Source organism: Oncorhynchus masou, unplaced genomic scaffold, assembly GCF_036934945.1.
Source record: "Oncorhynchus masou masou isolate Uvic2021 unplaced genomic scaffold, UVic_Omas_1.1 unplaced_scaffold_2622, whole genome shotgun sequence".
NCBI lineage: Eukaryota > Metazoa > Chordata > Actinopteri > Salmoniformes > Salmonidae > Oncorhynchus > Oncorhynchus masou.
In genome coordinates, this window is record NW_027009059.1 from 1 (window position 1) to 20,000 (window position 20,000).

At 49.3% G+C, this 20,000-nt stretch overlaps 1 protein-coding gene across 1 annotated transcript in view; it reads right to left on the reverse strand.

Annotated features, from left to right (window-relative positions):
* Positions 1–1,459: 1,459 nt before the first annotated feature.
* Positions 1,460–20,000, reverse strand: part of LOC135533721 (guanine nucleotide exchange protein smcr8a-like) — a 28,097-nt gene continuing 9,556 nt past the window's right edge. The window contains 8 exon segments of the mRNA XM_064960986.1: positions 1,460–3,291; positions 3,294–3,403; positions 3,406–3,486; positions 8,297–8,445; positions 10,705–11,281; positions 12,241–12,384; positions 12,515–12,731; positions 17,551–18,358. Of these exon segments, the coding sequence (XP_064817058.1) occupies positions 3,109–3,291; positions 3,294–3,403; positions 3,406–3,486; positions 8,297–8,445; positions 10,705–11,281; positions 12,241–12,384; positions 12,515–12,731; positions 17,551–18,358 (2,269 nt within the window). The 3' untranslated portion in view covers positions 1,460–3,108.

Genomic DNA, 20,000 nt, shown 5'->3' on the forward strand with positions numbered 1-20,000 from the left:
TCTCGACGCGGCGTTCGGCCAACCCAGGTCTCGACGCGGCGTTCGGCCAACCCAGGTCTCGACCGCGGCGTTCGGCCAACCCAGGTCTCGACGCGGCGTCGGCCAACCCAGGTCTCGACGCGGCGTTCGGCCAACCCTCGTCCTCGGCGCGGCGTTCGGCCAACCCTGGTCTCGACGCGGCGTTGGCCAACCCTGGTCTCGACGCGGCGTTCGGCCAACCCTGGTCTCGACGCGTCGTTCGGCCAACCCCCTGGTCTCGACGCGCGTTCGGCCAACCCAGGTCTCGACGCGGCGTTCGGCAACCCAGGTCTCGACGCGGCGTTCGCCAACCCAGGTCTCGACGCAGCGTTCGGCCAACCCAGGTCTCGACGCAGCGTTCGGCCAACCCAGGTCTCGGCGCAGCGTTCGGCCAACCCTCGTCTCGACGCAGCGTTCGGGCCAACCCTCGTCTCGACGCAGCGTTCGGGCCAACCCGTCTCGACGCTGCGTTCGGCCAACCCTAGTCTCGACGCAGGGTTCGGCCAACCTCGTCTCGACGCAGCGTTCGGCCAACCCTGAGTCTCGACGCAGGCTAGTCTCGACGCAGCGTTCCCCGTCAACCCCTAGTCTCGCAGCGTTCGGCCAACCCTAGTCTCGACGCAGCGTTCGGCCAACCCTAGTCTCGACGCAGCGTTCGGCCAACCCTCGTCTCGACGCAGCGTTCGGCCAACCCTGGTCTCGGCGCAGCGTTCGGCCAACCCTCGTCTCGACGCAGCGTTCGGCCAACCCTGCGTCTCGACGCTGCGTTCGGCCAACCCTAGTCTCGACGCAGGGTTCGGCCAACCCTGGTCTCGGCGCAGCGTTCGGCCAACCCCTGGTCTCGACGCAGCGTTCGGCCAACCCTGGTCTCGGGACGCAGCGTTCGGCCAGCCCTGGTCTCGACGCAGCGTTCGGCCAACCCTGGTCTCGACGCAGCGTTCGGCCAACCCAGGTCTCGACGCAGCGTTCGGCCAACCCAGGTCTCGACGCAGCGTTCGGCCAACCCTGGTCTCGGCAGCGCGTTCGGCCAACCCTGGTCTCGACGCAGCGTTCGGCCAACCCTCGTCTCGACGCAGCGTTCGGCCAACCTCGTCTCGGCGCAGCGTTCGGCCAACCCTCGTCTCGACGCAGCGTTCGGCCAACCCTCGTCTCGACGCTGCGTTCGGCAACCTAGTCTCGACGCAGGGTTCGGCCAACCCTAGTCTCGGCGCAGCGTTCGGCCAACCCTAGTCTCGCGCAGCGTTCGGCCAACCCTAGTCTCGGCCTTGCAGCGTTCGGCCAACCCTAGTCTCGACGCAGCGTTCGGCCAACCCTAGTCTCGACGCAGGGTTCGGCCAACCCTACCTTTAAACCCAAGGGCAGGACACATGTTAGCACCAAGTTGAAACATGGCTAATATCAATCTTTAATAAATTAATTTTCTGATTTTTTACACGCACACAAAAGTACACTGCACTACACACACACCAATGAACATTTCATAACAGTTTGTGAAGGTGATCGGTGGAGGGGGGTTCCTTCCCAAACAGCTCACTATTCCCTACATAGTACACTACTAGTAAGTAGTGTACTATATAGGGAACAGGGTAGTGCACTATATAGGGAACAGGGTGGTGCACTATATAGGGAACAGGGTAGTGCACTATATAGGGAACAGGGTAGTGCACTATATAGGGAACAGGGTAGTGCACTATATAGGGAACAGGGTAGTGCACTATATAGGGAACAGGGTGGCATTAGAGATGCACTCTTGATCTCTCCTTTCACAGTGTAGACAGGATACAGTATGGAAGAAATGCTTTAGTTATGCAATGGGACAGGGCTGTATATCTATGTAAAGGGACAGGGCTGTATATCTATGTTGTGGTGTTTCTATGTAAAGGGACAGGGCTGTATATCTATGTTGTGGCATTTCTATGTAAAGGGACAGGGCTGTATATCTATGTTGTGGCATTTCTATGTAAAGGGACAGGGCTGTATATCTATGTTGTGGCATTTCTATGTAAAGGGACAGGGCTGTATATCTATGTAAAGGGACAGGGCTGTATATCTATGTTGTGGTATTTCTATGTAAAGGGACAGGGCTGTATATCTATGTTGTGGTATATCTATGTAAAGGGACAGGGCTGTATATCTATGTTGTGGTGTTTCTATGTATAGTGACAGGGCTGTATCTATTTTGTGGTATATCTATGTAAAGGGACAGGGTTGTATATCTATGTTGTGGTGTTTCTATGTAAAGTGACAGGGCTGTATCTATGTTGTGGTGTTTCTATGTAAAGGGACAGGGCTGTATATCTATGTTGTGGTGTTTCTATGTAAAGGGACAGGGCTGTATATCTATGTTGTGGCATTTCTATGTAAAGGGACAGGGCTGTATATCTATGTTGTGGCATTTCTATGTAAAGGGACAGGGCTGTATATCTATGTTGTGGTATTTCTATGTAAAGGGACAGGGCTGTATATCTATGTTGTGGTATATCTATGTAAAGGGACAGGGCTGTATATCTATGTTGTGGTGTTTCTATGTAAAGTGACAGGGCTGTATCTATGTTGTGGTATATCTATGTAAAGGGACAGGGCTGTATATCTATGTTGTGGTGTTTCTATGTAAAGTGACAGGGCTGTATCTATGTTGTGGTGTTTCTATGTAAAGGGACAGGGCTGTATATCTATGTTGTGGTGTTTCTATGTAAAGGGACAGGGCTGTATATCTATGTTGTGGTGTTTCTATGTAAAGGGACAGGGCTGTATATCTATGTTGTGGTGTTTCTATGTAAAGGGACAGGGCTGTATATCTATGTTGTGGTGTTTCTATGTAAAGGGACAGGGCTGTATATCTATGTTGTGGTGTTTCTATGTAAAGGGACAGGGCTGTATATCTATGTTGTGGTGTTTCTATGTAAAGGGACAGGGCTGTATATCTATGTTGTGATGTTTCTATGTAAAGGGACAGGGCTGTATATCTATGTTGTGGTGTTTCTATGTAAAGGGACAGGGCTGTATATCTATGTTGTGGTGTTTCTATGTAAAGTGACAGGGCTGTATCTATGTTGTGGTGTTTCTATGTAAAGGGACAGGGCTGTATATCTATGTTGTGGTGTTTCTATGTAAAGGGATGGCACTGTAGGAGAAGCGGAGGGCCGGAGGACCACTTCCTGCGTGGTGCTGTTTGATGAGGTCAGACAGGAAGTGCATCACCCGGAGGTCATCCTCCCCGCTGAAACCCCGCCCACACAGGAAGTCCCTGCGACGCTGAGTCAGCGTGAAGTCATCGTCCTCCCTGGGAGGCTGGGAAGTTGGAGGTCCGAGTGGCTGTGGCAGATGGGTGCTGATTGACCCCCAGGTGAACTCTGAGCTCGACCCGATGTTAGAGTTGAAGGTCAGGAGAACAGGAGAGCAGGAAGGCCTTTGCGGTCAGCTCAGCGAGGCAGCTCTCCACATGGAGAAGGTAGGTGCTGCCACGACCTGGACATAAGAAACACAAACAAACATTCAACACATTTTACACTATGATAGACATTCAAATAGTGTAGTTGAAGATGCAGGTCAAGAAATAAGACAGGAATGCTGTGTTCATAACCAAGTGGAAGTAGGAATTTAAGACCCCATTGGACTGGGAGAGACGTCCACTGGAACGCCCTCCAACTGGTCAATAGTAGTGGGAATTTAAGATCCCTGGGAGAGACGTCCACTGGAACGCCCCTCCAACTGGCCAATAGTAGTGGGAATTTAAGATCCCTGGGAGAGACGTCCACTGGAACGCCCCTCCAACTGGTCAATAGTAGTGGGAATTTAAGATCCCTGGGAGAGACATCCACTGGAACGCCCCTCCAACAGGTCAATAGTAGTGGGAATTTAAGATCCCTGGGAGAGACGTCCACTGGAACGCCCTCCAACTGGCCAATAGTAGTGGGAATTTAAGATCCCTGGGAGAGACGTCCACTGGAACGCCCCTCCAACTGGTCAATAGTAGTGGGAATTTAAGATCCCTGGGAGAGACATCCAATGGAACGCCCCTCCAACTGGTCAATAGTAGTGGGAATTTAAGATCCCTGGGAGAGACATCCACTGGAACGCCCCTCCAACTGGTCAATAGTAGTGGGAATTTAAGATCCCTGGGAGAGACGTCCACTGGAACGCCCTCCAACTGGTCAATAGTAGTGGGAATTTAAGATCCCTGGGAGAGACGTCCACTGGAACGCCCCTCCAACTGGTCAATAGTAGTGGGAATTTAAGATCCCTGGGAGAGACATCCACTGGAACGCCCCTCCAACTGGTCAATAGTAGTGGGAATTTAAGATCCCTGGGAGAGACATCCACTGGAACGCCCTCCAACTGGCCAATAGTAGTGGGAATTTAAGATCCCTGGGAGAGACGTCCACTGGAACGCCCCTCCAACTTGCCAATAGTAGTGGGAATTTAAGATCCCTGGGAGAGACATCCACTGGAACAGCCCCTCCAACTTGCCAATAGTAGTGGGAATTTAAGATCCCTGGGAGAGACGTCCACTGGAACGCCCTCCAACTGGTCAATAGTAGTGGGAATTTAAGATCCCTGGGAGAGACGTCCAATGGAACGCCCCTCCAACTGGCCAATAGTAGTGGGAATTTAAGATCCCTGGGAGAGACGTCCACTGGAACGCCCTCCAACTGGCCAATAGTAGTGGGAATTTAAGATCCCTGGGAGAGACATCCACTGGAACGCCCCTCCAACAGGTCAATAGTAGTGGGAATTTAAGATCCCTGGGAGAGACGTCCACTGGGCGCCCTCCAACTGGCCAATAGTAGTGGGAATTTAAGATCCCTGGGAGAGACGTCCACTGGAACGCCCCTCCAACTGGCCAATAGTAGTGGGAATTTAAGATCCCTGGGAGAGACATCCACTGGGCCCTCCAACTGGCCAATAGTAGTGGGAATTTAAGATCCCTGGGAGAGACGTCCACTGGAACGCCCCTCCAACTGGCCAATAGTAGTGGGAATTTAAGATCCCTGGGAGAGACGTCCACTGGAACGCCCTCCAACTGGTCAATAGTAGTGGGAATTTAAGATCCCTGGGAGAGACATCCACTGGAACGCCCTCCAACTGGTCAATAGTAGTGGGAATTTAAGATCCCTGGGAGAGACATCCACTGGAACGCCCTCCAACTGGTCAATAGTAGTGGGAATTTAAGATCCCTGGGAGAGACGTCCACTGGAACGCCCCTCCAACAGATCAATAGTAGTGGGAATTTAAGATCCCTGGGAGAGACATCCACTGGAACGCCCTCCAACTGGTCAATAGTAGTGGGAATTTAAGATCCCTGGGAGAGACATCCACTGGAACGCCCCTCCAACTGGTCAATAGTAGTGGGAATTTAAGATCCCTGGGAGAGACGTCCACTGGAACGCCCTCCAACAGATCAATAGTAGTGGGAATTTAAGATCCCTGGGAGAGACATCCACTGGAATGCCCCTCCAACTGGTCAATAGTAGTGGGAATTTAAGATCCCTGGGAGAGACATCCAATGGGCGCCCTCCAACTGGTCAATAGTAGTGGGAATTTAAGATCCCTGGGAGAGACGTCCACTGGAACGCCCCTCCAACTTGCCAATAGTAGTGGGAATTTAAGATCCCTGGGAGAGACATCCACTGGAACGCCCCTCCAACTGGCCAATAGTAGTGGGAATTTAAGATCCCTGGGAGAGACGTCCACTGGAACGCCCTCCAACTTGCCAATAGTAGTGGGAATTTAAGATCCCTGGGAGAGACATCCACTGGAACGCCCCCCAACAGGTCAATAGTAGTGGGAATTTAAGATCCCTGGGAGAGACATCCAATGGAACGCCCCTCCAACTGGCCAATAGTAGTGGGAATTTAAGATCCCTGGGAGAGACATCCACTGGAACGCCCCTCCAACTGGCCAATAGTAGTGGGAATTTAAGATCCCTGGGAGAGACGTCCACTGGAACGCCCCTCCAACAGGTCAATAGTAGTGGGAATTTAAGATCCCTGGGAGAGACGTCCACTGGAACGCCCTCCAACTTGCCAATAGTAGTGGGAATTTAAGATCCCTGGGAGAGACGTCCACTGGAACGCCCCTCCAACAGGTCAATAGTAGTGGAATTTAAGATCCCTGGGAGAGACGTCCACTGGAACGCCCCTCCAACTGGCCAATAGTAGTGGGAATTTAAGATCCCTGGGAGAGACGTCCACTGGAACGCCCCTCCAACTGGCCAATAGTAGTGGGAATTTAAGATCCCTGGGAGAGACATCCACTGGAACGCCCTCCAACTGGCCAATAGTAGTGGGAATTTAAGATCCCTGGGAGAGACATCCACTGGAACGCCCCTCCAACAGGTCAATAGTAGTGGGAATTTAAGATCCCTGGGAGAGACATCAATGGAACGTCCTCCAACTGGTCAATAGTAGTGGGAATTTAAGATCCCTGGGAGAGACATCCACTGGAACGCCCCTCCAACTGGTCAATAGTAGTGGGAATTTAAGATCCCTGGGAGAGACGTCCACTGGAACGCCCTCCAACAGATCAATAGTAGTGGGAATTTAAGATCCCTGGGAGAGACATCCACTGGAATGCCCCTCCAACTGGTCAATAGTAGTGGGAATTTAAGATCCCTGGGAGAGACATCCAATGGAACGCCCTCCAACTGGTCAATAGTAGTGGGAATTTAAGATCCCTGGGAGAGACGTCCACTGGAACGCCCCTCCAACTTGCCAATAGTAGTGGGAATTTAAGATCCCTGGGAGAGACATCCACTGGAACGCCCCTCCAACTGGCCAATAGTAGTGGGAATTTAAGATCCCTGGGAGAGACGTCCACTGGAACGCCCTCCAACTTGCCAATAGTAGTGGGAATTTAAGATCCCTGGGAGAGACATCCACTGGAACGCCCTCCAACAGGTCAATAGTAGTGGGAATTTAAGATCCCTGGGAGAGACATCCAATGGAACGCCCCTCCAACTGGCCAATAGTAGTGGGAATTTAAGATCCCTGGGAGAGACATCCACTGGAACGCCCCTCCAACTGGCCAATAGTAGTGGGAATTTAAGATCCCTGGGAGAGACGCTCCACTGGAACGCCTCCAACAGGTCAATAGTAGTGGGAATTTAAGATCCCTGGGAGAGACGTCCACTGGAACGCCCTCCAACTTGCCAATAGTAGTGGGAATTTAAGATCCCTGGGAGAGACGTCCACTGGAACGCCCCTCCAACAGGTCAATAGTAGTGGGAATTTAAGATCCCTGGGAGAGACGTCCACTGGAACGCCCCTCCAACTGGCCAATAGTAGTGGGAATTTAAGATCCCTGGGAGAGACGTCCACTGGAACGCCCCTCCAACTTGCCAATAGTAGTGGGAATTTAAGATCCCTGGGAGAGACGTCCACTGGGCAGCCCTCCAACTGGCCAATAGTAGTGGGAATTTAAGATCCCTGGGAGAGACATCCACTGGAACGCCCTCCAACTGGCCAATAGTAGTGGGAATTTAAGCTCCCTGGGAGAGACATCCACTGGAACGCCCCTCCAACAGGTCAATAGTAGTGGGAATTTAAGATCCCTGGGAGAGACGTCCACTGGAACGCCCTCCAACTTGCCAATAGTAGTGGGAATTTAAGATCCCTGGGAGAGACATCCAATGGAACGCCCTCCAACAGGTCAATAGTAGTGGGAATTTAAGATCCCTGGGAGAGACGTCCACTGGAACGCCCTCCAACTGGCCAATAGTAGTGGGAATTTAAGATCCCTGGGAGAGACATCCACTGGAACGCCCCTCCAACAGGTCAATAGTAGTGGGAATTTAAGATCCCTGGGAGAGACGTCCACTGGAACGCCCTCCAACTGGCCAATAGTAGTGGGAATTTAAGATCCCTGGGAGAGACGTCCACTGGAACGCCCTCCAACTGGCCAATAGTAGTGGGAATTTAAGATCCCTGGGAGAGACATCCACTGGAACGCCCCCTCCAACTGGCCAATAGTAGTGGGAATTTAAGATCCCTGGGAGAGACGTCCACTGGAACGCCCCTCCAACAGGTCAATAGTAGTGGGAATTTAAGATCCCTGGGAGAGACAGCTCCCACATGTTGACCTCTGAAATCACCTATTAAGGAAATGACCTCCAGAACAGCATTTTCAGCAGTTAAATGCAACAAACATTTATTAAAATCAATCTATTATAATATGTTTTTGAAAACTATAATTTGTTTGCGAGCATGACAGCTGTTTTGGTTTATGGTTGACACAGCTTGTTGCCAACAAAAAAAAAAAGACTAATAATTTCACTAGCCTATCAGAGTGTGGGGGTTGGCCAGCCGGCCAATGAGGTGTCCGTGGTAGGCGGGGCTTCTCAGTGTACGCTGGTCCAGGTCCAGCACAGCCAGGTACCGTCCGTAACGAGCCAGAGAGTGAAGCATGCTGGGAGCTGTAGGAGACGTCCTGGGGAGAAAGATGGAAGTAGTGATTTATATGGTGTTCTAGAATTTCGACTTGTGTTCTAGAACAACGGTTCCCAAACTTTTTATAGTCCCGTACCCTCTTCAAACATTCAACCTCCAGCTGTACCACCTAGTTCAGTACCCCTTCAAACATTCAACCTCCAGCTGTACCCCCTCTAGTCCTGTACCGCTTTAAACATTCAACCTCCAGCTGTACCCCCCCTAGTCCCGTACCCCTTCAAACATTCAACCTCCAGCTGTACCCCCTCTAGTCCCGTACCCCTTCAATCATTCAACCTCCAGCTGTACCCCCTCTAGTCCTGTACCCCTTCAAACATTCAACCTCCAGCTGTACCCCTAGTCCCGTACCCCTTCAAACATTCAACCTCCAGCTGTACCCCCTCTATCGCCAGGGTCAGCGCACTCTCAAATGTTATTATTTGCCATCATAGTAAGCCTGCGACGAGAAACTGGTCATCATGCAAGCGGTCAGACAAGTGAAAATTATGGTCAGTAAATAAAAAAATAAGCTCGTCTCTCAATTTAAAAAAAATGTGTCAATAGTTTGCCCCTTGATAACCAACGCACTTCTCTGTATGTTGTGAAAGCGATACATGGTTGCTGCCTGTATCATTGCATAGTGCAGAAAGTGATTTATATGGTGTTCTAGAACTTCGACTTGTGTTCTAGAACGAGTTCAGGGGCCTTGCTTTAACTTCTTGGTGACAGGGGGCAGTATTTTCACGTCCGGATTAAATGAAATGCATGCCCAAATTCAACTGCCTGCTACTCATCCCCAGAAGATAAGATATGCATATTATTAGTAGATTTGGATAGAAAACACTCTGAAGTTTCTGAAACTGTTTGAATCATGTCTGTGACTATAGCAGAACATATTTAGCAGGCAAGAGGTCACTCTTTCTCAATGGTGTTTCATTGGGAATCCAGATTTCTAAGGGACCTTCTTGCAGTTCCTATCGCTTCCACTGGATGTCAACAGTCTTTAGAAATTGGTTGAGGTTTTTCCTTTGTGCAATGAAGAAGTACGGCCATCTTGAACAAGGGTGACTTCAAGTGTACTGCTAGATCGAGGCGCGTGACCAGAAAGCATGCTTCAGTTTGTTGTCCTCCTGAACACAGATAATCCAGTCTTCAATTTTAATGATTATTTACGTTAAAAATACCTAAAGTTGTATTACAAAAGTAGTTTGAAATGTTTTGGCAAAGTTTTCTGGATCAAACGCGCCAAATAAATGGACATTTTGGATATATATGGATGGAATTAATCAAACAAAAGGACCATTTGTGATGTTTATGGGACATATTGGAGTGCCAACAAAAGAAGCTCGTCAAAGGCATGAATCATATTTTTATTTCTGCGTTTTGTGTTGCGCCTGCAGTGTTGAAATATGCTTTTCTCTCTTTGTTTACGGAGGTGTTATCCTCAGATAATAGCGTTTTTTGCTTTTTTCGCGAAAAGCCTTTTTGAAATCTGACATATTGGCAACAAGTGTAGCTTAAATTTGCTATCTTGCATATGTGATTTCATTAAAGTTTGATTTTTAAAGTAATTTAGTTGAATTTGACGCTCTGCATTTTCTCTGGCTTTTGGCCGTCCCATATAGCCCAGAGAGGTTAACAAAGCCATTTTCACTGAGGTGTCCAAAACGTCTTTCAAGCTGTCAGGCATTCCCTTGAGAGCCTCTCGGTGGATGCTGCAGTGGCGTCGGAGCACCAGCGTTACCACTCCACTAGGTCTCCTGGCTTTTTGCACCATCAGTACAGATACCAACATGAGCAGCAGTTACGTTTGGCTACATACGGACCGTTAGTGGAATTCCCACAAGAGAGTAACAGTTAATGTGATTGGATGTTCATTATTTGACTAGGATACCTGTATTTGACATTGTGTTGTTATGTCACTGAACACCAAATGGTATAATTTTGGCGGTGAAACGAGGCTACTCAGGCAAGAAAAAGAAAAACTTGCCCAAATGTATAGTCCCGTTGCAAAATAGAAACTGATTGTTTTTTTAAAAATGTGAATCACATTTTTATTTGGCGTACTCCCGACGGCATTGCGCGTACCCCAGTTTGGAAATACCTGATCTATCTGATCTAGAACTTGGATAGGAGTAATGGGGACGTTCAACATTACAACAGACTACAAAGGCCTGATAAATCACTACTCAATATCATTTGTAGCTCATCAGTCACAATTTACCCATGATACATCAGGGTTTTGATGCTCTGTTTTTACCTGTGGATTCCGATGAGTCTCCAGGTGAGCAGGTCTGTCAGCTGAAGAGGCGTGGCCAGGTAAGGCTGCACAGCATCTCCATAGCGCCCAGGTGAAGGCAGGTAGAGCGAGAGGGCAGCGACCGTCCTCCTCACGGAACCCTCCTCTCCACCAATCACCACCAGCGGCCGTCCACTTAGCAGGCAGAACACGGCATTCTGGGAGAAGGAATTCTGCCGCAGGAACCTGAGGGCTCCAGGACCCGCCTTCCTCCTCTGGCGCTGATGTCGTCGCGGATTAATAGCACTGTGGTTGCCATGGAGATGTGTGGGGGGCAGAGAGGAAGATGGAGAGGTGCTGATGTTGCTCATACAGTCCGACGCCTCGTCTACACTCAGCCTGTAAGGGGTGTCGCCTAGCAACCGCTGCCCCCCTGACCCCCGACCTCTAACATCTAACCTCAAGGGGATAGAAAAGTTCACCTGGAGGTCAGGCACCACCACCCGCCTGCTGTCACGCCCAGCCTGACCTCTGACCTCGCCGTTGGCATGGTGACTCTCGTACTGCTGGGAGGAGCCCTCTACTGACACCTGGTGGACTGGAGACAGAAACTATATCAGTTACTAAGAGAGAAAACAGACACCTTGGGAAAAAAAGCATCTGGGATATTGACAAGGGAATTATATGCTTAAAGTTACTAAGGTAATGATTAAAAAGCATATCCCCACCCTGAAACTATATCAGTTACTAAGAGAGAAAACAGATAATACGTTGTAAGACACCTTGGGAAAAAAGCATCTGGGATATTGATAAGGGAATTATATGCTTAAAAGGTCATGATTAAAGTATCCCACCCTGAAACTATTAGGGATATTGATAAGGGAATTATATGCTTAAAAGGTAATGATTAAAGTATTCCACCCTGAAACTATTAGGGATATTGATAAGGGAATTATATGCTTAAAAGGTAATGATTAAAGTAGTCCACCCTGAAACTATTAGTGACTATTAGTTTATGTAGTATAATGAATGATTACTAAACGTCCAATAAGGTTCAGTAGAGACATGGGAGGGAGAGAAATGTGTGTGTGTGTGTGGAGGAAAATAACGTGAACAATTCAACTGTGTTTGACCCGACCTGGCTAGAACTCTGAGAAAGGTATGATAGGACAGGGAGTCCTTCTCAAGGTTCCTGTAATCTCGGGGAATGGAACTGACAGCGCTGGGTAGTGATAAACAGTGGTGAGAACTCTGGGGAAGGATACAATTCACCTACTGTTCGTGTGTATGTATGTGTGTAGGACATCTACTGTTTGTGTGGAGGTATGTGCATTATAAAATGGATGTCTTTGTATTATGGACTTCAGAGCGCACTCGTGGATAAACTGTACGAACCTTCTGCATAAACTGAGTCTTTGCCTAATTATTATTAAACCCAGGGTCTTACAAACCTCGGGATTGGTCAAAGCTTATTGTTAGTTATTATCATTGGGATTGAAAATTCTCTTGACAGATATGTCATTATTATTATTGAAGAGGACAAACAGACAGTCTTACCCAGAGTTCTCTGGGGCTCAGACAAGGGGGCCGGAGTGTCCCATCTCTCTGGCTCCTCCTCCTCCAATTTCCGGACTTCAATACCCAGGGTGCGGTGCAGCTGAGTGGGAGTGTCCTCTAGCTCAACCTTTCCCTCCGTCTGGACTATATTACCCAGGATTCTTTGGTGCCGAGTTTGCTCCTCCTCGTGAACTACAATACCAAGGGTGCTGTGCTGCTGAATGGGCGTGTCCTCACCTGCTGCCTCCTCCTCCTCCTCTTTCCTGGATTACACTACCCATGTTTCCATGCTCCTCAGGCTCCTCCTCTGTGATGGCGTTAAAGATGAGGTCATCGGGGAAGATGGAGTCTGAGGTGCTGATGATCTCAATACTGTCCTCGCTGTTCGCCCTCCGTGCCAGGGACCTCACGTCACGTCTCATCCACACCTCCGCAGGGGCACTACTCCGCACCACATCACAGCCTTCACCCTGACCCAACCCACCAGACAACTCTATAGGGGGAGAGGAGAGAGTAATACACAGCCCTGACCCCTGACCCACCAGACAACTCTATAGGGGGAGAGGAGAGAGTCCCAGCCCTGACCCACCAGACAACTCTATAGGGGGAGGAGAGAGTCTAACACAGCCCTGACCCCTGACCCACCAGACAACTCTATAGGGGGAGAGGAGAGAGTCTAACACAGCCCTGACCCAACCCACCAGACAACTCTATAGGGGGAGGAGAGAGTCTAACACAGCCCTGACCCACCAGACAACTCTATAGGGGGAGAGGAGAGAGTCTAACACAGCCCTGACCCACCAGACAACTCTATAGGGGAGAGGAGAGAGTGTAATACACAGCCCTGACCCCTGACCCACCAGACAACTCTATAGGAGGAGAGGAGAGAGTCTAACACAGCCCTGACCCCTGACCCACCAGACAACTCTATAGGAGGAGAGAGTCTAATACACAGCCCTGACCCCTGACCCACCAGACAACTCTATAGGGGGAGAGGAGAGAGTGTAATACACAGCCCTGACCCCTGACCCACCAGACAACTCTATAGGGGGAGAGGAGAGAGTCTAACACAGCCCTGACCCACCAGACAACTCTATAGGGGGAGAGGAGAGTGTCTAACACAGCCCTGACCCCTGACCCACCAGACAACTCTATAGGGGAGAGGAGAGAGTGTAATACACAGCCCTGACCCCTGACCCACCAGACAACTCTATAGGGGGAGAGGAGAGAGTCTAACACAGCCCTGACCCACCAGACAACTCTATAGGAGGAGAGGAGAGAGTCTAACACAGCCCTGACCCACCAGACAACTCTATAGGGGGAGGAGAGAGTCTAACACAGCCCTGACCCACCAGACAACTCTATAGGGGGAGAGGAGAGAGTCTAACACAGCCCTGACCCCTGACCCACAGACAACTCTATAGGGGGAGAGGAGAGAGTCTAACACAGCCCTGACCCACCAGACAACTCTATAGGGGGAGAGGAGAGAGTCTAACACAGCCCTGACCCACCAGACAACTCTATAGGAGGAGAGGAGAGAGTCTAACACAGCCCTGACCCACCAGACAACTCTATAGGAGGAGAGGAGAGAGTCTAACACAGCCCTGACCCACCAGACAACTCTATAGGGGAGAGGAGAGAGTCTAACACAGCCCTGACCCCTGACCCACCAGACAACTCTATAGGGGAGAGGAGAGAGTCTAACACAGCCCTGACCCACCAGACAACTCTATAGGGGAGAGGAGAGAGTCTAACACAGCCCTGACCCACCAGACAACTCTATAGAGGGAGAGGAGAGAGTCTAACACAGCCCTGACCCACCAGACAACTCTATAGGGGGAGAGGAGAGAGTCTAACACAGCCCTGACCCCTGACCCACCAGACAACTCTATAGGGGAGAGGAGAGAGTCTAACACAGCCCTGACCCACCAGACAACTCTATAGGGGGAGAGGAGAGAGTCTAACACAGCCCTGACCCACCAGACAACTCTATAGGGGAAGAGGAGAGAGTCTAACACAGCCCTGACCCCTGACCCACCAGACAACTCTATAGGAGGAGAGGAGAGAGTCTAACACAGCCCTGACCCCTGACCCACCAGACAACTCTATAGGAGGAGAGTCTAACACAGCCCTGACCCACCAGACAACTCTATAGGGGGGAGAGGAGAGAGTCTAACACAGCCCTGGCCCACCAGACAACTCTATAGGAGGAGAGGAGAGAGTGTAATACACAGCCCTGACCCCTGACCCACCAGACAACTCTATAGGAGGAGAGGAGAGAGTCTAACACAGCCCTGACCCTGAACCACCAGACAACTCTATAGGGGGAGAGGAGAGAGTCTAACACAGCCCTGACCCACCAGACAACTCTATAGGGGGAGAGGAGAGAGTCTAACACAGCCCTGACCCACCAGACAACTCTATAGGGGAAGAGGAGAGAGTCTAACACAGCCCTGACCCCTGACCCACCAGACAACTCTATAGGAGGAGAGGAGAGAGTCTAACACAGCCCTGACCCCTGACCCACCAGACAACTCTATAGGAGGAGAGAGTCTAACACAGCCCTGACCCACCAGACAACTCTATAGGGGGAGAGGAGAGAGTCTAACACAGCCCTGGCCCACCAGACAACTCTATAGGAGGAGAGGAGAGAGTGTAATACACAGCCCTGACCCCTGACCCACCAGACAACTCTATAGGAGGAGAGGAGAGAGTCTAACACAGCCCTGACCCCTGAACCACCAGACAACTCTATAGGGGGAGAGGAGAGAGTCTAACACAGCCCTGACCCACCAGACAACTCTATAGGGGGAGAGGAGAGTGTAACACAGCCCTGACCCACCAGACAACTCTATAGGGGGAGAGGAGAGAGTGTAATACACAGCCCTGACCCACCAGACAACTCTATAGGAGGAGAGGAGAGAGTGTAATACACAGCCCTGACCCCTGACCCACCAGACAACTCTATAGAGGGAGAGGAGAGAGTGTAATACACAGCCCTGACCCACCAGACAACTCTATAGGGGAGAGGAGAGAGTGTAATACACAGCCCTGACCCCTGACCCACCAGACAACTCTATAGGAGGAGAGGAGAGAGTCTAATACACAGCCCTGACCCCTGACCCACCAGACAACTCTATAGGGGGAGAGGAGAGAGTGTAATACACAGCCCTGACACCTGACCCACCAGACAACTCTATAGGAGGAGAGGAGAGTCTAACACAGCCCTGACCCACCAGACAACTCTATAGGGGGAGAGGAGAGAGTGTAATACACAGCCCTGACCCCTGACCCACCAGACAACTCTATAGGAGGAGAGGAGAGAGTCTAATACACAGCCCTGACCCCTGACCCACCAGACAACTCTATAGGAGGAGAGGAGAGAGTCTAATACACAGCCCTGACCCCTGACCCACCAGACAACTCTATAGGAGGAGAGGAGAGAGTCTAACAGAGCCCTGACCCCTGACCCAACAGACAACTCTATAGGGGAGAGAAGTCTAATACACAGCCCTGACCCACCAGACAACTAGCAACGACATCGCAACCCCCAGTAACGACATCGCAACACCCCGTAACGACATCGCAACACCCCGTAACGACATCGCAACACCCCGTAACGACATCGCAACACCCCGTAACGACATCGCAACACCCCGTAACGACATCGCAACACCCCGTAACGACATCGCAACACCCCGTAACGACATCACAACACCCCATAAAGACAAAGCGAAAACAGTTTGACATTTTTTGCCAATGTATTCAAAAGAAAAAAACAGAAATATCTTATATACATTATTTACATAAATATAAATACCTTACCTTATATACATTATTTACATAAATATTCAGAACCTTTGCTATGAGACTCGAAATTGAGCTCAGATGCATCCTGTTTCCATTGATCATCCATCGATTAAGATGTTTCTACAACTTGATTAGAGTCCACCTGTGGTAAATTCAATTGATTGGACATGATTTATAAAGGCACACACCTGTCTGTATAAGGTCTCACAGTCGACAGTCCATGTCAGAGCAAAAACCAAGCTATGAAGTCGAAGGAATTGTCCGTAGAGCTCAGAGACAGGAATGTGTCGAGACACAGATCTGGGGAAGGGTACCAAAACATTTCTGCAGCATTGAAGGTCCCCAAGAACACAGTGGCCTCCATCATTCTTAAATGGAAGAAGTTTGGAACCACCAAGACTCTTCCTAGACCTGGCCACCTGGCCAAACTGAGCAAACAGGAGAAGGGGCTTGGTCAGGGAGGTGACCAAGACCCGATGGTCACAGACAGAGCTCCAGAATTCCTCTGTGGAGACTCTCAGACCATGAGAAACAAGATTCTCTGGTCTGATGAAACCAAGATTGAACTCTTTGGCCTGAATGCCAAAAGTCAGGCCTGGAGGAAACCTGGCACCATCCCTACGGTGAAGCACAGTGGTGGCAGCATCCCTACGGTGAAGCACGGTGGAGGCACCATCCCTATGGTGAAGCACGGTGGTGGCAGCATCCCTACGGTGAAGCACGGTGGAGGCACCATCCTTACGATGAAGCACGGTGGAGGCAGCATCAGGCTGTGGGGATGTTTTTCAGTGGCTGGGACTGGGAGACTCGTCAGGATCTAGTCAAAGATGAACGGAGCAAAGTACAGAGAGATCCATGATGAAAACCTGCTCAGGATCTCAGACTGGGGTGAAGGTTCACCTTCCAACAGGACAACGACCCTAAGCACACAGCCAAGACAACGCAGGAGTGGCTTCAGGCCAAGTCTCTGAATGTCCTTGAGTGGCCCAGCCAGAGCCCGGACTTGAACCCGATCGAACATCTCTGGAGACCTGAAAATAGCTGTGCAGCGACGCTCCCCATCCAACCTAACAGAGCTTGAGAGGATCTGCAGAGAAGAATGGGAGAAACTCCCCAAATAAAGGTGTGTCAAGCTTGTAGCGTCATACCCATGAAGACTTGAGGCTTTAATCGCTGACAAAGGTGCTTCAATAAAGTACTGAGTAAAGGGTCTGAATACTTAAGTAAATGTGATCAGTTTTTAATAAAAAAACAACAACATTTATGCATTTGCAAACATTTCTAAAAACCTGATTTTGCTCTGTCATTATGGAGTATTGTGATGTCATTATGGAGTATTGTGATGTCATTATGGGGTATTGTGATGTCATTATGGGGAATTGTGTGTAGATTGAGGGGGAAAAATGATTGAATAGAATAATAGAATAAGACTGTATTTTAGATTAAGGCTGTAACACAACGTGTTAAAAGTCAAGGGGTCTGAACAGTTTCTGAATTCACTGTACCTCTGAGTTCCACGTGGGTGAGTCCCTGTGTTCTATATGAGCGCTCCGTCCCCAGAACCTCAATGCTGTCTCCGCTGCTCACGCTGCCTGGTCTCGTCTCCGCGGTTACTCCTTCTCCCTCAGGATCAAGTGTCGGCTCCGCCCCTCCACTTCCTGTCTCCAGTTTGATTGACACCTCCTCCACGCAGGAGAAGAACAACTCCAGGCTCGGTGGTCCCGCCCCCGCCACAGGATGTGACATCACACCGCTTCCTCCCTCTAGCCCCACCCCCTCCTCCTCCAGGTCCTCCTCCTCCTCCTGGTCCCAGAGCTGGAAAAGGAACTGTGTGTGTGAAAGCGTCCTGGAGAGCCTGTGTGTGATGCGACGGTTGTGTAGAACACTCTGGTCTCCACGGAGACGGCGTTCTGCGTTGCCCAGCTGTTCTAGCGTCAGAGACAGGAAGTAGCAGTCGCTCAGCTCCTCCAACGGCTTCAGACGGCGGTCGAACCGCCTCGCTGACCAGCCCCCGCCCCCTAGCGACGCCCCGGAAACCAGCTGGGGGGTGTATGAGGGGGAGGGGGGATCAGGAGTCAAGGGGAGGGTCTCTGGGATCAGGGAGGGGTCGTAGGGCAGAAAGCCAGGGTCTTTTAACTTCCTGTTGGGATAGGAAGTGACCTGGTGGAGGAGGGATCTGTGGTCCAGGATGGAACGATCCACGCTAGCAAGCTCGTTGGCCGTCTTCTGCAGCTCCGCCTCCTCCTTGATCTCCGCACTCTCATTGGATATCCTTTGAAGCGTTGCTTGAAGGATGGATCGTGTGTACCTGTCAACAGAGAGAAGGATTTAAAAACGCTCACACAAACAAACTCTGTGGATCGTGTGTACCTGTTGTCATGACGTTGGGATAGGTTTCTGATAGTCATAAATACCTCTTCCCCCATTTTTCCTCTCTCTACCCTACTGATGTTACATTTAAAAACCCTTTGGTTAACACAGAGATTCTGGGAACATCAGAAGGTGGGGGGAAATGAACTATATTCTGGTAATCCGAACCAATTGAACATATGCGGTGGTACTTAATGAATATGATGTCAGTTCGGTTGTCATCTGAGACATTCTCATCAATGATAAGATGTCATAAACTCTACAGTGGAAAGTCTACACATCAGAGTTATCGAATTTACATGGAATTGTTGTTCAATTTAAATGTTTGAATATGACATTATTTGTGATGGGATGAAATGTGATTTTAGCTTCTAAAATGTGACATTTGGGTTTTCAAAAAAAAAAAAGCCTGTGAAGGGACAAGGACTATAAAACTTTTTAAACACACCTTCCTCTCCCTTCCTGCCCTTGATGACAACATAACTTCCTGTTCAGAATGGTTCAGATAATAACTACAGAACGAAGCCAACATCAGCATGAGCTTTGGTTGGTCAGATGTCAGAATGGTTCAGATAATAACTACAGAACGAAGCCAACATCAGCATGAGCTTTGGTTGCGAATGGTATGAACTTTTGAACTCTTATTCACGACAGAAGTGATACCTCCTAGCCGCTGAGTTAGCAACCACAGCTGCAAACGCAGGTTAGGAAGGAACAGACAGAGTATCCCGTCTATCATATAACAACGTTACTACAACGTACCCAATTGACCACCAGAGACATTCTTCAAAGGACAAAGGACTCGGTTTGGCAACACGGCCTTCCATCTACCACCAACCTACTGAAGCGCAGCTCAGAGTAAATATTTATTGCATTTTCCTTTTCCAAATGGGCGGTAATTTAGAATGCATAAGATGTATTTACGATTGCACAGCTTCGCCCTTTGTTCCTCAGTCTTCCCGCTCTTTCACTCAAACCCAGCCCCTTTTCCTTTGTGTAACAAAGGGGCCGTTTTTCCTTTATGACGTTATTTGTAATCAAGTTAAGATTTAATCATGTGTATGTGTGATTAGTTAGGTATTTAGTTAATAAATGATTAAACCCTATTTTGTATTGCTGATTCAAATTGTTAGCCAGGGTTCTTGCAGATAAAATTCAGATGAGACTGAATTATTAATTAATCAAATAATTAAATTAAATTAAGATGAAGATTGATATCAGATGAGTTAAGGTGAAGATTATTATTGACTGCTATGGATGTAAAATATTACTAGGTCTTTAAGAGTTTATTCGGAAGATAACAGCTCTATAAATATTATTTTGTGGTGCCCGACTCTCTCGTTAATTACATTTACATGATTAGCTTAATCAGGTAATATTATTAATTACGGAGAAATTATTTTATAGAATAGCATGTCATATCACTTAATCCGGCATAGCCAAAGACACAACACTGTCAACAGAGAGAAGGATTTAAACGCTCACACAAACAAACTCTGTGTCGGTGCTTGAAGGTGTGTGTGTGTGTGTGTGTCAGTGCTTGAAGGTGTGTGTGTCAGTGCTTGAAGGTGTGTGTCAGT